A 15,800-nucleotide genomic window follows, 5' to 3' on the forward strand; every position below is an offset into this window, starting at 1 on the left:
AGGTCCTACTGCTCCAGATGTTGTCAGAGTGGGGCTCCAACAGGTGTTAGTGGGCAAGGGGGGCTGGGGTCCCCCGATCCAATCTCTTCCCCCTTGCTCACGGGCAGCTTAAGAATGGAGCCCATCTGATACAAGGAAGATGGAGGCTGGAGCCAGGACTGAGGCCCAAGTCGGCTGAGGAGGGGAGGGGGAGGGAACCTCCGGCTTTTCCATTCCCAACTCCCAGCCCCACCCCCAGGGCCAGAGAAGCAATGGCCAGGGCGGAGTCGGCCTTCCAAAAACCATTGCTAAGTTTTATTTCTAACAAGAGGAAAATAATAAAATAAAATTAAAAGAGGCAACTTCGGGAAAGACGTGTTTCCTGTTGGTTGGTTTGCTTTGTTTGGTGGGGGGGGAGGGGGGCAGTTCCTTGGCTCCTTCCTCCCGGCGGCGCTTTTCCCCTTCCCCCATCCGACGCCATCCTGGGGCAACGGGGAGGGGGGGGCCATGGGGGGCGGGGGGCAGGCTGATGGGGCCTACAGGAGCAGCACCAGAGAAGCTTTCTTCCAAACCCCCCCCAAGTTTAATCATCAAAAAGAAAACCCCGAGAGGTGGCTGACCATCATTCTCTCCTCCTCGCCCCTGGGTGGGGAGTGGAGAGGAAGGGGACAAGGGCAGGGAGCGTGGGGCGAGTGGAAGCCCAGCTGCGAGGTTGGGGGGGGGCAAAAGCCCCGTGCCCCGAGCCAGCCCCGTGGCCCTCTGCCCTTCTCCTCTCTGCCCCGCCCCCCCACCCCTGGAATGGTGCTGGCCGGGGCCAGAGGAAGACGGGAGCAGGCAGACCACGGGCCTGGCCGGCCAAGGGAATGAATGCTGGTAGGAGGCCCCCTCCAGGGAGAGGAGAGAGGACCGAGACCCCTAAAGGCCACCCTCAGGCGGGCGTGGCTGACAGCCCCCAGCGGCGGTATCCCGTTCGCTCCCCCTCCCGAGGCAGGGGTGGACCAGCTGGGGATGTGGGGACACAGGACTGGGCGCGTGTCCGGCTCTGAACTGTCACAACTGCTGTTGTTCTGAATGACAGGGGGAGGCGGGCGGGGGGCCGCCGGTAGAGGGGCAGGTGGAAGCCCCACCCCCCTGGCTCCCCGGCCTCACTTCAGGCCTGCTCTGGCTCAGGGGAGGGCTGGAACCCCACGTGCCACGGCCGGGGGGAAGGTCCTCATCCCCGGCTCTGGGCCCCTCGGCCTCCCCTTCCTCCTCCTCTTCCTCCTCCAGCATCTCCTCTGCCTCGGTGGTCACCGGGCCCCGGGCCCTCTTTGGCTCCAGCTCCTCCCTGGTCACATCCACACACTCCCCGCCTGCACGCTCCCCCCTCCGCCGCCGCCGCTTCTCCGGAGCACGGCTGCGTCCCCGAGGCCCTTGCCTCTCGGCCTTCTCCAGCTGAGGAGGGAATAAGTGGGGGGGGGGGGGGTGGCTTGGTGGCCTGGGGCGGGCCCTGGAGACCCCTGTCTCCCCCCCCCCCCAGGGCCCCGCAACCCTCACCTCTATCAGCGTGCGCAGCCGGGGCAGGTCGGGGGGGCGGCCTGCCTGCAGCAGCTGCCAAATGCTGTGGTTCTCGTCCAGGGTCACCTCCAGCAGGTCACCCTCCATCATCAGCTCCTCCAGGGGGGCACGCGCCGCCTCGGGCAGCTCGAGCACGGGGCCTTCCAGCCGGGGCAGCAGCGAGGACAGCAGCTCCAAGTCTGCGGGGACGGGTGAGGCCGCGGGTCGGCTCTCCCCCATGCTCCCCCCAGCCACCCCCGCCCTCAGGCTCCTACCTGCACTGGCCCCCACACCACTTTTCTCGGGGTTCTTCACGCCATCTCCATTCTCCAAAGTCACCTGAGGCCAACACAGAATGAAGGGAATGGGAGGCAACTGAGGCCCTTTCTCACGCCCCCTCCCATCCCAGGGGTTACCCTAGGGGGGGGCTCACCTGAAGCTCATTGCCCTCATCACCTCTACTCTCCCTGAGGGGGGCTGGGGCCAGGCCGCTGGGTTGGGGGCGAGGGGCGGCCGGGGACCTATGCAGCCGCTGCCGGAGCTCCGCCAGGCGAGCCAGCAGCGCCGACACATCCCTGGACGCCAGGGCCCGCCGGGCCCTGCCCTGCCAGCCAATGGCCCGCTCAGTCAGGCACTGCAGGGCCTCCCCCTCAGGCAGGCGAACGGGCAGCTTCTGCAGGGCCACGAGAAGGGCCAAGATGGTTTCCAGGCGAGGGCGGCGGGAGCGCATGCAGAGTGGGCAGAGGAACTTTGTGTCCCACTCCCACCAGGCCAGGGGCACTGGGGGCGCGGGACTTGGGGGCCGGAGGCCACTGAGGCGTGGAGCTGACACACAGCAGCCGTGGAACCAGTCCCTGCACAGGTCACACTGCAGGGCTCCCTCACCCACTGGTGCCTGCCCACACACGCAGGACGGGGCCTCGGGGGAAGGGGGCCCGGGGAGTTTGAGGGTCGCCGGGCAGGGCTTGGCCGCATTGGCACGGCGCAGATGTAAGATGCCCTCCTTCTCTTTCTGCTCACCCTCCTTGAAGGCCAGAATCTGGGCCGGAGAGAAAATCACAGATGGTGCATCAGAAGATCAAAGCCAGCTTCCTGTTTGCCCCCCACCCTTCCTTCTTGCCCTCTCTCCTGGGGTTATGGCCCTGGGATAAGCCAGAGACTGGGCACAGTGCCCTGCCCCCCCCCCCTCCCCTCGCCTCACCACAGAGCCCGGGTCTCTGAGGTCCTGGGCAGAGAGCCCCAAGAGTTCAGTGTCTGATCTGTAGAAGCCCAGCTCCTTCTCGCGCTTCCACCGGTCCCTCTTCATGCTTTCAGAGCCAGCATCCGCACACGGACACAGCACCTGGGCAGGGGTGAGGGCAAAGACAAAGTGAGGCCCCATAGGCTGGTGGGCCAGAAGCCAAGAGAATGGGGCCGGCCTCACCTCGAGCAGAGTGTAGCACGAGTTCTTTTTGAGGAAAGTCTTGGAAGCTTTCTCCCGCCAGGAGTGAGCCGTCAGCACCTGCAGCTCCAGCTGCCTCAGTTCCTCCAGGCCCACGGGCAGGTCCCGGCCCACGGCCACCAGGCCCTCCAGGTCATCCAGACACGGGTAGTGATCGCCGTTCTGAAAGACAGACTTCTTGTCGGCCCTCTCGGCCCCCAGGGTCAAAGCGCACCTGACTTCCCGCCTCCTCTGGAAGCGTCCCAGAAGCAGCAAGGGACTGGGAGGCACCCCGGCTCACCTGGATCTCATCCACATCCGCAATCCAGGCCCGGGCCTTGCCCAGGGCCTCCTTGAGGGCCAGGATGTTGGGCAGCTGTACAGGGAGATTTTCAGCCTCTCGGATAATGGCCTCCAGGGTGGCAGGAGGGTGCTTTTGCCTGGTGGAGAAAGAAGGAGAGTCATGGAGGCAGCAAGCCTCTGAGCTGGAAACCAAGAGATGCCCAGAAGCCAGGGGGTGCCACAGGGAGCCCCGGGCTTTTGGAATGACAGGCACCTCCTCCCAGCACTCAGTAGGGGTGAATGGCACAGAGGGAGGCAGAGGGGCAAGGAAGCACCTGGCCTCCAGACAGAGATGGGCCTTCTCCTCCCAGCGCTCCGCAATGGCAAGCAACTCCTGTAGTTCGGCCCGGGCTTTGTCCACGGCAGGGCTGGGCGCCACGTCGGCCCCCGACGCCAATAGCCCCCGCATGACTGCCAGGGTGCCGCGCTGGGCTGGGGGCGCCAGGGCCCTCTTCACCTCATCCAGCCAGTGGGCCTGCTGCACCTGCAGCTTCAGCTGCTCAGCTTCAGGCACCTCAACGCCCAGGCGATGAGCCTGTTCCAGCAGGCCCGGCAGGTGGCTCAGGGTGGCTGGCAGAGAGGCCAGGGCGGCCTGAGCCTGGGCCTGGAAAGTCTCGACCTGCTCCAGGATGCCCTGTGTTCCGGGAGGGGGGAGAAGGAAGCGGCTGATCCCTCAGCCTGGCGCACCGCACCCTTTCCCCCATCTTCAGGCCCAGCCAGGAGGCCTCCCTTCTCACCTTGACCTCCCCAATCTGGTGCATGGCACAAGGCAGGCTGCTCATCTCCTCGATGAAGTCCCGGAGCTCCTCCAGGGTCAACTGGGGGGGTGTGACCCTGGGGGCCCGGCGTTCCCCACTGGGCTCCACACCCCCTGACTCCTGGCTGCTGACCAGTCTCAGGGTCCGAGAGATGCAGGCCTCAGCCTGGCGCAGGCAATCCTTCAGCCGCTGCAGGAGCTCACTGTGGGGGAAGCGGCGCTCCCGGGCCTCGGACTCTAGAGCCCTGAGCTCCTCCAGGCCTGGAGAGAGTGCCAGCCTGTGAGCTTCCAGTAGGCCTTCGACCAAAGGCGAGCACATTCTGCTTAGCGGAGGAGTATCCCCGCAGATGCCCCCTTGCCCCCAGCTGCCCCCAACTTACTGCGCTTCCGCCCATCTTCCACCTCCAGGGCTGTTCGCACGTGGCTAGCCCAGGTATCGAAGGACTCGGCTCGCACCTTCAGCTTGTGCAGCATGGCGGGCAACTCATCCAGCGTGTAGCGGTACCTGAGGGGAAGCATGTGGCCACAGCTGACCCCCTGGCCTCGCTCCGTTGCTGGGAATCCCCTCCTCCTTCCCCAGGGTCCTCCCTTCTGCCCAAGGCCTGCATCAGTCCAGCCCTGAGCTCAGCAGGCACACGTGCCCGCAGCCCTTTGAGGTCTGTCGAGGCCTCTCCAGGAGATTTCCTCGAATCCTCGCAACAACTCTGTGAGGCAGCTTACCACTGGGGAAACTGAGGCAGGCAGAGGGCAAGTGTTCTGTGCCCAAGGCCCCCCCGCTCAGGTCCTCCTGTGCCTCCATGGCTGGCGCCCGCTCACCTTAGATATTGCTTGCTGGTAGGACACCTGCAGAGGTCATCGATGTGGGAGAGGCAGACCAGCCCATCGGGACAGTCATAACAAGCTAACGCAGACAGGAAGCAGGTGGTCTTGCACTTGGCACACTGGCGCTCGTCATCGGGGAGCAGCTCAAAGGCCTCACGCTCCGCCTCCGTGATGCCCTGTGCATGCGTGGGGAAGGGTTATAGCCACCCGGTCCTAGGACTCACATGCGGGGGAAGCTGCTCAAGGCCCACCTTCAGGAGGACTCAGGACCCAAGAGGGCGCGCCAGCAGCCCACCAAACTAAGGCTACAAGTGGGGATCGGAGCTCCGGGAGGCCTGGCTGTCGAGGCCTGCCAAATCGTGCTTGTCAGCACCCCGGGGCCCACCATGCCCAGCAAAGATGCACCCTCGGGCACGGGTAGCACCAACCACCGCCGGGCCCTAAAGGTGCTCGACCAAAGGTGAGCACATTCTGCTTAGCGGAGGAGGATCCCGTCAACCTTGCCATCTGCATTCTGAGCTACACCAGGAGGAGGAAAGGAACTGCTGTGCCCTTCCGGGAGGACCCTCGTGCTGCTGTGTTCACCAAGACTCACAGGCCAATGACTGCTGCTGACGATGGAGAACCCCAAGCCCTCCCCCGGGGAGGGCAACATTCTGTGCCATGGCAGGGGGGGCGTGGGCAAAGGAGCAGATGAGTCAGTGGAGAGACTGGGCACAGGAGCCAAGTCGAAAGCTGGCATGGTAAATGATGGCAGTGTTCTTGAAAGGGGTAGAGGACAGGGGGCAAGGGGAAGGGCCGGCTGGCCAGCAGGGTTGCCAATTCTCCCCATGAAGCAGTCAGGCCGGAGTCACTTCATTCCCATTTGTAAAAGGAGGAGCCTGACTGCAGTAATAGGAATCGGTCCCTTCGGCCCTCCCACTAACCCTTCCCCATTTTCTTGAGGGCTCTGGTGGGTGGGTGCCCCAGAAGAAACACAGGAGCATTTCCAAGAGACCAGCCCACAAGATGCCCTTACCTCCTGCTGCTGGCATTGGGTCAAAGCGTCCCAGGTATGGGTCTGCTCATTTCTACACACCATCTCCACCCCAAAGTCAGGCAAGGGCCCTCTCGCCCAAGATGTCCGTCTCCCTTCTGTGCAGCTGGGTTCCAGGCTTGCAGCCCACAGGGCTCCCTCCCCTCCCTCCTCTGAGCTGATCCCGACTCCAACCCCCAATACCAGGGACAGCCTTTGTCCCTACAGCCAGACCCACTCCTGAACCCCACAAACTTGGATTTCCTGCCACTCCTCCTTTCCCTGCTCCATGCCAGCCTTGGAACCAAGCTCTGCCACCACAACCCACGGCGTGGCTCTGTGCCAGGACTTCTCTAGGGGTTGAGGGAATGGAATCCCACCAGGGTCCGGGGCCCCTCCTTCCTTCTCCTGGCACTCAGCACACAGCTGCCTCCAGCATGCCCGCCAAGTTCACCCCCAACTCCCAGGAATTCTCCAGGTCTCCTCAGGCCCTGGGCTTTAGAGAACCCCTACAGCAACCCCTGCCCCCCTAGACATCACCTTCTCAAGCAAGGCCTTTCGCAGTCGCCGCTCCTCCTGTACCATGATAAACATTTCCTTATGCACCGCCGCAGCCAAGTTCAAATCTAGCTTCTCAGGACAGGCCGCCATCTTGCAAATGAGTTCTTCGTGGGAGAAGACGCAGTAGCGCCGGAGCCGGCGATAGTGCTCTATACACTGACGCCCTGCGGGCAGCTGCAGACAGGCGAGGGTGAGTCATGCCCGGCATGAGCGCCCAACCCTTCCCTGAGCAGCCCAGGCCCCAGCTTACCCAGTCAGCGGTGCAGAAGTTGACGGCCTCGGCAAAGTTGTAGCCCTGGTTAAAGCCGCTATGGTAGGCTCGGGGAAAGGTGATGACGAATTCTCCCGCGCACTGGTTGGTGCGGACAACCTGAGGGCAAGGGGACAGGTCAGATTGGACGGGCCGGGTCCCCAGCCCCATGGAACTGCCTTCTCTGTCCCCAGAGCGGGAGGACCGAGCAGGCTAAAATGACCACAGAGGGACTGAGCTGGAGACATCTGGGTTTGGACGGACCCAGGCAGAAGAGGCATTACAGAAGGTCGAGGTTTCTCTTGGGTTCAGGGCAAACTGGGGACTGGCAAGAGTGGGGGTTTACCTACAAAGGTTATTCCAAGATGCTCAAGGGAGAGAGGCCACGGAGAAAGGGGAAGACTGCTCCTGGGAAGTGGCAGAAGTGGCTGGGCTCAAAGGACCCCACGGGGGAGGGAAAAAAAAGCAGTGATTCTGGATGGAGATTGGAGGGGAGAGCAGGACTCTGGGCAAAGCGGAAGCCATCGGTGTGCTGTCCTGCCTAGCTTGCCCAGAAAGGGGAGGAAGGAGGGGCAAGACAACCCCCGTAGGGCCGGGGCACTGACCGGCACACCGTGGGCCATGAGCGTGTTGGGGTTCATGAGCGTGACCAGCTGATGGAGGAGATCAGGCTGGCTGTCGAACAGTTCTGGTGTGAGTTTTTTCATCACCTCCTCCAGGTGCTCAGCTGCGAAGGACGGGACACCGTACCACGTCTTAGGTTCTCCCCTGCCCACAGGGTACAAAGCAGTTAAGGACAGAGCACGCACTCAGGGACACACAGAGGGAGGACATATGGGGGCGACACAGACAAGAGGACAGACATGGGACACAGACAGGGGGACACAGACAGATTGAGGGAAGACATACAGATGGACAGATAGGGGAAGGAGAGGAAGACCGACAGGGACACAGACAAGGAGGACAGAAGGATAGACAGGAGACACACAGAAAGACAGAGGGGGGACATAGAAGGAGAACAGACAGATGGGTGACACACAGAAAGACAGAAGGACACAGACAAGAGGGAGGACAGATGGGGAGAGAGACAAGGGGATGCCCCCTGCTGGGTGCCTGCCTGCTCACCAGTGGAGGTAGTTAATGGAGTAGCTCCAGTGGTCCTCAATGTGCCAACAGAAGGCTGAGAAAACCATGCCTACGTAGAGCCAGGGTACCTTCATGCCAGAGATGTCAGCATTGATGTGGCACAGGACCGACTGCTCCAGAACGGGCATGACGTTCAGGTTCCAACCACTGGCCGCGTACTCCTGGAGAAGGGCAGATATGGCCCAAGTTCCCTGTAGGCCTCCGGGCCGGTCTCCCTGCCTTCCCAACCCTCCGAGCTCTGAGTGATTTGGCATCACAGATGGCATGCCACCCCTGGGTTTTCAGGCTTGTGCCGGGGTACGTGCCCCCAGGAGACTCCCCGACTCCCATGGAGTAATCCCAGCCAGAAAGACCAACCTCTTAGTCTGGCAGCACCAATAAACACCTGGAACACTTGGAAGTAAATGCCCCCCACCTGAAAGGGGGCAAAGGCCAACTGGGCCCGGCCAGGAAGTAACAGCAACCACGCGGGGGATCCCCTCCCCCCCAATCCCAGCCCAGCCCAGCTCAGCCCACACCTCCTCCTCAGGGGACAGGTGCCTCGTGCTATCACTGATGGGGAAGCCGCTGCCAAACTCCTTGGAGTGGATATCAGCCCCATATTCCACAGTCACATCTTCCTCGATGCTGTTCACGAGGCGCCAGAATTCCTTCTCCACTAATTCAGTGGGCACCATCTGGGGGTACAAGGGAGAAAAGCCCTGGTCTCGGCCCACCCGGACAACTGTGGCCTTCCCAGCCTCTGCCCGTCACCCGCCCAGGCCGAGGCACATACGTGCACGGGCATGTTGAAGTAGTCGGCCTTGAAGGAGTCGGCCATCTCCCCGAAGCTTTGCAGTGTGTATTCTCGTGTGGCCTGCTCGAAACCAAAGGCCTCTGGAGGGCGTTTACATTCCTGCAAAGCAAAGCAAGGCCACAGGCTTCAAGGCTGGGCGACCGGGCCGCCAGACATTGGCGTGGCCTCCCAACCTTCTGCCTCCTGTAGCAAGCACCTTACCGCCATGACACACTTGGGGCAGCGCCAGATACCCTTGGGGATCTCGGGAAGGGGTGGCAGGAGGCAAAAGATGTGGTAATTGTCATCACAGCCATCGCACAACAGCAGTTTGTCGTCCTCGTCACCTCGGCTACACATCCGACACACATAGGACTCGACCTGGCCACAATGGGGGTGGGGTGGGGTGAGGTTCATGTTACCGTGCCACCTGGCCCCACCTGCCCACCAAGGCCACAATTCCCTCGCTCTGAAGGCATGGCTAGCAATCTCACCTTACTCCCCACAGATCATTCTGCCTCTCCTGAGCCCACACCGGACCCAAGCCCCGGCCTCATGCCCCCTTTCACTCAGTGGGTCTGGCTCCTCTCAGCAGATACGAGATCCGCCAGGATGGAGAGAGCAAGCTCCCAAGGTGCCTGGCTGATGAGAGGAGCTGCCACCCCCAGAACCCAGGCCCCTGCCTTGCCGGGCTCAGTCCCCCTCCCTCCAAACCCCGATCCTTCTCCTGACCCAAGGGCTAGGGAGGAGGAAGTATTCCTTACAAACTGGGCATTGCTGTGACTCCTCCTCAGCCGCATGGTCATTTTGGTGCAGGGTTCAGGGCTGTGGCTCAGCTCCTCTTTGCCATCTGCAAAGGCTTTAGGGGAGGCAGGCTCCAGCTTCGGCTCGGTGCTCACCTCCTCCTTTACCACCACTGTGGGAGGGCACTCAGGGCCTTCCTTATCTGGGGAGGACAGTGAGTCAGCAGGCCTTGGGAGCAGCAGGCTCCCGGAGCCCCATGGGTGCCCACAAGCCACCTCACCCTTCTTCCGAAGACTCTTATCCTTGGCCATGAGGCCCAGGCCCATCATCTTGGGGCCGGCGCCATAGATCTGAAGCTTCTTCAGCTCTGGGTTCTTCTCAATGTCCTCTTCAGTAGGTTCCGGCTAAGAGAGTGGGATGAAGGGAAAGCAGAGAGAGGTGTACACGTGAGAGGCGGGGAGGGGGAAAGGAGAACCAGCAGATCTTGAGCCAAGACCTGGGGGAGCTGCCCTTGGGGCAAGATAGCAGCCCACACGGGGCTGGAGAAGGGAGCAGGGGTGGGGTCAGCAAGGATGGCACTCACATCAGGCTGCAGCCTCTTAGCTCGCCGCCCATAGCTGTTAAACTTGGAGGGCTGTACCGACTGTCGCAGGGGGATGCTGTGGGGCTTGTATTCCTTGTCTTTCTCTTCACTATCAAATGGACGTGTGTTACACTGCTGGGGGGAGGGGGGAGGTGGCAGACCAGGAGGGAATAGGGAGAAGAGGGTCAGGTGTCAGCATCAGCAACTGCCAGCAGCGCACCCCTCATCTGAGCTGGGGCTGGGGAGCCACCTCTCCTCCCAGGCCCTCCCTTATAGTTTCTGCCCTTGACGTGAGCACCCTCAACACATCTGATGCAGAGCCCAGCCCACACAATCACCTCAGTCCCAGGCCCCGATGACAGTGCTGACTTTGAGGCATTTTAGCCAGCAGGGAACCCCAGTGCAAGCAGGCAACAATGGAGGAGGGAGGCCGGGCCTGGGTGTGAAGCTGGCCAAACCAGTTCCGGGAGGGCAACTCTGGACCCAGCTGTAGTGATTTCCCCACTAGTCCACCATTTAAGAGCCCAGCCCAGCTCCAGTCTCTTTCCTTCCCCCTACCTCTCCCTTACCACCAGATTAGCTCCAGACTGGTACATCTCATAGGGGTAAACGATACGTTCGTAGTGAGAGCGCAGCAAGGAACCAATGTTCTTGCCCGCTGGGTAGTTGAGGCGCTGAGCCACGCGGGCCCACCGGCGGTCTTTGCTGATGGCTTCATAGCCTCCCTCCTCAACCACAATCTGGAAGGGAAAGTTCAAAAAGAGAGAAGTTACAGGCACCCAGAGAGACTAAATCCCCTCCCCCACTTGCCTTCCACACACCCCCAGCCCCTTGGGCCTAGAGGTCCACGAGAAGGAATGGGGCCTACTTTGCTGAGGCTATAGAGGTCCAAGATGCGCCGCTCCACATTTGGGATCTTCAGGGAAGAACCCTGGATCTCCCAGAACTTGGCGATCTGGTCCAAGTAATTGAGCTTCACCCTGGTCTGGGCCTGGAAGGGAGTTAGTCACATGTGACACACCTGTCCTGACCTTCAGGGGGCACGGGCAGTGCCTTCTGGCCACTGACCCTAATTTCCCTGACAATGTGGCCTCCCCCTAGGAAGTCACTAATCAAGGAATCCTGGGGGATGAAGCCACTGCAAGGGAGGTGGTGGGGCTGCCCAGCCTCCCCTCCCGGCTGGCTGGTAGCAATCCTCCCTTCTTAAAGCAGTTATGCTGATGGCAGTGAGGATGAGCAGAACAACTACATATGTGGTGCCATATTTCAGGTACTGTGACCCTCCCAATAGTCCTGGGAAGTAGGTGACCATCTCTGTTTTACCCAAGAGGAAACTGAAGCCCCAGTGTCACACAGCTCACAGGGCCCCAAAGTGCATTTGAATTTGAGGTCTCCTGACCCTAGGCCCACAGCTCCGCATGCTGCCACACGGACTTACTAGTCTCAGGAAAACTAAGGAAATTGGCCCTACAGCGGGGAGGTCCAAAGAGGAAGCCGCTCTCTAGGGTTGGCTCTGCTTTCTCCTGAAATGCTGCTCTGTCCCCAACCCTCAGAAATAAACAAAGTTAGCTGGGGAACACGACAGCTCCCGGGGGCCCCTGATTTAGGCCTTGCCAAGAAACAAAAGGAGCTTCTCCCCAACCCTCACTCCAGCCTAAGGAGACCAAGGAAGTGACTCTCCTTTCCCCAATTGTCAGAGAGAGAAACTAAGAACCACCTAAGGTGGGGGAAGGCAATAGAGTTGCCTCTTTTTTAGTGTTTCAGGCCCACAGACAAGTTCCTGGTTGTTCCCAGTGAGGGGACTGTTCTCCCTTCTCCCCTCCTGAGATATCTCTGGCCCAGCCAGAGAGGGCAGGGAGACAGCTGCACAGCTTGGTCAGCCTGAGGCATCTAGGGAAGGTCCTGGGGTACGATGGAAGCTCCTTCCTCTGGTGCCCTAAAGAGTGAAACCTGGAAAGGCACCTTAGGTGTCTTGGTATTCCCCATTTGAAAGAGGAAGGGGATTCCAGACAATCTGGGGAGCCTGGACTGGGGACTCAGGAGGGCCCCAACTATCGGCCCGCTCTCTGAGTTACTTCATCTTCTCAGGCTAAGGGAGGGCTGGAATATCTGTGATCCCGTGAGGCTCACTTGGGGCTGTCTCCTTGAATCCTGGGTTTTCTGGGATGCCCTCCATACAAACGAGCCACCTCTCCTCCCCCCACCTCCCCCAACCTGGTGCCCTTGCCAGAAACCTAGTGGATTAGAGTTAGGCCCACACAACTGCTGCCACCGCCTCCTTCCCCCAACAGGTGGGCCTGAGACGGCACGTGAGGCAACCTCCTCTCATCAGGCCCACCTGGGCATTTTGGGCAGTCTATCTGCCCTGCCCCACCTCCCGCCCCCTCCCTTTTACCTCCAATTCATTCAGCCTCTGGATCCGGGGGGTGAACCTGAAATTGTCCACTTCCACAGCAAAGGGAGGTTGCCAGTCCTGGAGGAGAACAAGGGCAGGGTTAGTTGGGGTTGGCTCACCACAGGACAGCTCTGGGGACTAACCAGCTCGGGCTTCAGCCTGTGCTGAAGAAACTACCTAAGGACTCTGAGTGCAAGTTGGGGGAGGGGCTCTGTCCACTCCAAGGGCCTGGGGGGGGGGGGGGGCAAACCTCCAAGGGTGAGTGCAGGGAGGAATAATAGACAAGAAAGGGCCTTTAGGGAGAGGGGGCAGGAGGAGGGCCTGGGCCCACTCCCAATCACTTTGTTCCCACTCCCCCTCACCAGACGGGAGGCCCCTTCCGTAAATTCCAATCAAAACAGAAGCTCCGAAAGTGCCGGAGACACCATCTGGTGCAATGACTGCACAGGCAACACTAGAGGTGAGACTTGAATGGGGGCCTTTTTGCTTCTGAGGCTGGCTCCTGCCTCTCTGCACTATGCCGCCCTTCTTAAAACTGGGGGACCAGCCAAGACATACAAGAGCACACCTCTGGGGTGTTTCTGAGATCCCAGGACTAAGGACTGTTGGCCCCCATCCTGTTCATTTTTACAGAGGAATGATTGGGAGACCTCACCGTGTCACTTGCCAGGGTCAGAAGATCACAGCTTTAGATCAGGAGATCTAAAAAGCTTGATCTTCTGTACCAGCTGAGAAAACACATGGCTGGTGGTCTCCGCCTGCCTCTGAACAAGTGTGGGGCTGGTAGTTCAGCATTCGATGCCCATGCTCAGCAGCTACCACTGCCTCACAAAGCCGGTGAACACTTTCCCCCAGTAGGATGAGTAACAGGTACCTCCTCTTCCCTACTTCCAAGCCCCACCTTCTGGCACACCCGAGTCTGGACTTAAATCAACTAGGAACAGGGCCAAATATGAGGCCTGCTATGCCCAGGACGTCCCTGGCCAGGGATCAAGGGCCCATGTGCTTATTCCCTTCAGCAGCACCAACAAACAGTTACCGGAGAAGAGCTTGAAACGGCAAAGCAGCAGAGACCTGAGAAACAGGGCCAGCCCAGACTTTAGCTTCCTCCCCCCTTCAGGCCCTAAGGTTAGGCCTGGGACAGAGTGGGGGAGATGTCACAGAGGAAGGGCTCTGGGGCCCAGCAACGGCTGCTCTGCCACACATGAGCGGAGTATTGGGAAAAGACTAGAGGCCTAGTTCCCTGAAGCTGGGGCCTTGCTGCAAACAAACCGAGAGCCTCCGGTTTTCAGCGGCTCCCTCTCCCTGTGGGGGTCAGAAAAGGCCCTGCCACAAGGTAGCCTAGTGCAGGGCCTGGATAAGCAAAGTTTAGAGCAGATTTAGTGTTTAGAGAGAAGAGGGCCAAATGCCTGGAGGTGCACTGTGCAGCCGGGCAGGTATAGAACCTCACCCTTCTTCCTAATGGCCCACGGAAGTGTCCGGGAGAGGAAGGAAGGGCCGCCATGTCTGGCGGGGGGGGGGGGGGGGGGGGGGGATGAAGAGGGAGAGGAAACGACGCAAAGTCTGACCAAGCTCGGCTTGTGGAGGGAGCGGACGAAAAAGTCAAATCAAACCAGACCTGGAGTGGGGTGGGGACGACGACAAAGTCGGACCAAACCCGGCCAGGAGCGGGGGGGGGGGGGGGGGGGGGGGGGGGGGGAGGGGGGAGGAGAAACGACAAAGTCGGACCAAACCCGGCCTGGGGGGGAGGGGGACGACGACGACGACAGAAAGTCAAACCAAACCCTGCCTGGGGAGGTGGGGGGAACGACAGTCAGACCAAATCAGGCCTTTGGGCGGCGGGGGGAAGGGAGGGGAAGGACACCCTCCCTCCCCACAGGGGCTCATCGGCCCAGCCCCGGCAGGTGGAAAAGGGTGGGCAGAGTTCCCCAGGCCCGCCCCCCCCCCCCCCGACTCCAGCTGCCTTTCTAGCATGACGCAGGGTCGGGTCCTAACTCCTTCGGTACCCAGGGAAGAAAGAAAGAGAGGCGAGAGGAGGCGGCAAGCGGGGAAGGGCGCTGCCTCGACCTCTCTTCCTGGACCGGGACTCAGGAGGTTTCTCCCGCTTCTCCCCCCTCCACAAGCCGGTTCCGGGGGGCGCACGCGCAGGCGCCGGCTCCGGGGGTGCGCGCACCCGGTCCGGCCAGGCCCGAGGAGGGGCAACGCGCGCGCACGCGCACACTCCCAGGGCCTCGGGCTTCGGCCCCGGCCCCGGCCTCGGCCTAGGCCTAGGCTCGAGGCCCGAAGTCGAGGCCTAGCGAGCGAATGCGCCGGCCTTCCTCCCTCCGGCCCAGTCCCGGCACCCGCCCGCCGGCCGGCCCGGACCCGCCTCCCCTCTCACCGGCGGCGGCCGGATCTTGCAGATGCCCGACTTCTCGGCGATGGGCCGGATCTTGGCAATGTAGCCCAGAGGGTCCCGAAACTCGGCCCAGCTCGGCTCGAAAACGGGGCACTCGGGAGGGGGCACGAAGTCGTCGGGCCCGGCCTCCATGGCGGACGCGGGGGAGGACGCGGACGCCGACGCCGCCGCCGCCAATGCGGACGCGAACCAGGACGAAACCCGGCGCGCGCGCGTACGTGTGTGCGTGCGCGCTACCCAGAGCGCCCCAGGGATGCCGCCGCCGCCGCCGCCGCCGTTGTCGCCGCACCACCCCTGGTCCCGACCACTACTGCCGCTGCCCCCGCCGCCGTCGCCGACGACGCTGCTGACGCCGCCGCCGTCGCCGCCGCCATCTTGGGTCGGTCCGTTCCGTTCTGAGTAACTGAGAATCCTTCCGCCGATCCGGCTCCCGACCCCGGCCGCGCCGAATGGCCCTCTCGGGGACTCGGCGGATCTCGAGGCAAAGGAGCCTGGTGGCGGGGTGGGGGGGTAGGGGGGGCGGGGCAGTGAACCTGCCGGCGGCCCCGGCCCCGGGGAGGAAAAAGTCCCTGAGGCGAGGTGGCGGAAAGGTACTAAAAAAGGTAAACAAAGCCGGATCTTCTTGAGCCTGTCGCTGGCCGTGCACGTTTAAAGGCCAGAGCTGCGCAGGCGCACTGGAGGAGCCAGGAAGCGAGAGGGCTGGGGCTGGGGCTGGGGGAGGCGGGGCCCGGCCGGGAGAAAGGGGCGGGGGCAGCGGGAAGAGGCCCGAAGAAAGGGGCGGGGTGAAGGAGGCTGACTGGCTAGAAGGGAAGGAAGGAGGAAGCCCCTGGATGAAGGATGCTACCTGTCTCTGTCTCTCTCTCTCCCTCCCTCCCTCCTCTCTCTCCGCCCCGCCTCCCCTCCCCCCCAGTCGCCACCAGCCTGCTTTCCTGGCCCCAGCAGTGGGAAACTGGGATTCGAGGCCCCCCTCTCAGTGTCTCCTCTCCAGTTGGGGAAGGCTTTTAGTATCTGGACTGAAAAATGAATGAAGAACAAATGAACGGATGAATGAATGCCAGGCAACAAGCAGAATGACAG

General features: G+C 61.7%; 1 protein-coding gene across 3 annotated transcripts; it reads right to left on the reverse strand.

Annotated features, from left to right (window-relative positions):
• Positions 1 to 272: 272 nt before the first annotated feature.
• On the reverse strand, positions 273 to 15,136 carry KDM5C (lysine demethylase 5C). 3 transcript variants are annotated; one of them, XM_051968451.1, is made up of 25 exons: positions 14,706 to 15,136; positions 12,326 to 12,403; positions 10,799 to 10,921; positions 10,500 to 10,670; positions 9,931 to 10,062; positions 9,628 to 9,751; positions 9,368 to 9,549; positions 8,826 to 8,984; positions 8,604 to 8,723; positions 8,347 to 8,505; positions 7,808 to 7,989; positions 7,288 to 7,450; positions 6,683 to 6,802; positions 6,412 to 6,606; positions 4,851 to 5,032; positions 4,415 to 4,539; positions 4,015 to 4,295; positions 3,553 to 3,911; positions 3,237 to 3,375; positions 2,939 to 3,118; positions 2,717 to 2,857; positions 1,949 to 2,554; positions 1,791 to 1,854; positions 1,516 to 1,715; positions 273 to 1,413 (listed from the first exon to the last, which is right to left on the reverse strand). In XM_051968451.1, the coding sequence occupies exons 1-25, from the start codon at positions 14,853 to 14,855 to the stop codon at positions 1,030 to 1,032; spliced, it is 4,719 nt and encodes a 1,572-aa protein (XP_051824411.1). In that variant the 5' UTR covers positions 14,856 to 15,136; the 3' UTR covers positions 273 to 1,029. The 3 variants fall into 3 exon arrangements, with proteins under 3 accessions (XP_051824411.1, XP_051824410.1, XP_051824408.1); XM_051968450.1 differs by having other exon boundaries at positions 9,931 to 10,065; XM_051968448.1 differs by having other exon boundaries at positions 9,368 to 9,751; positions 9,931 to 10,065.
• Positions 15,137 to 15,800: the final 664 nt, after the last annotated feature.

The sequence above is a fragment of the Antechinus flavipes genome, chromosome X (assembly GCF_016432865.1).
Source record: "Antechinus flavipes isolate AdamAnt ecotype Samford, QLD, Australia chromosome X, AdamAnt_v2, whole genome shotgun sequence".
Classification (NCBI taxonomy): Eukaryota; Metazoa; Chordata; class Mammalia; order Dasyuromorphia; family Dasyuridae; genus Antechinus; species Antechinus flavipes.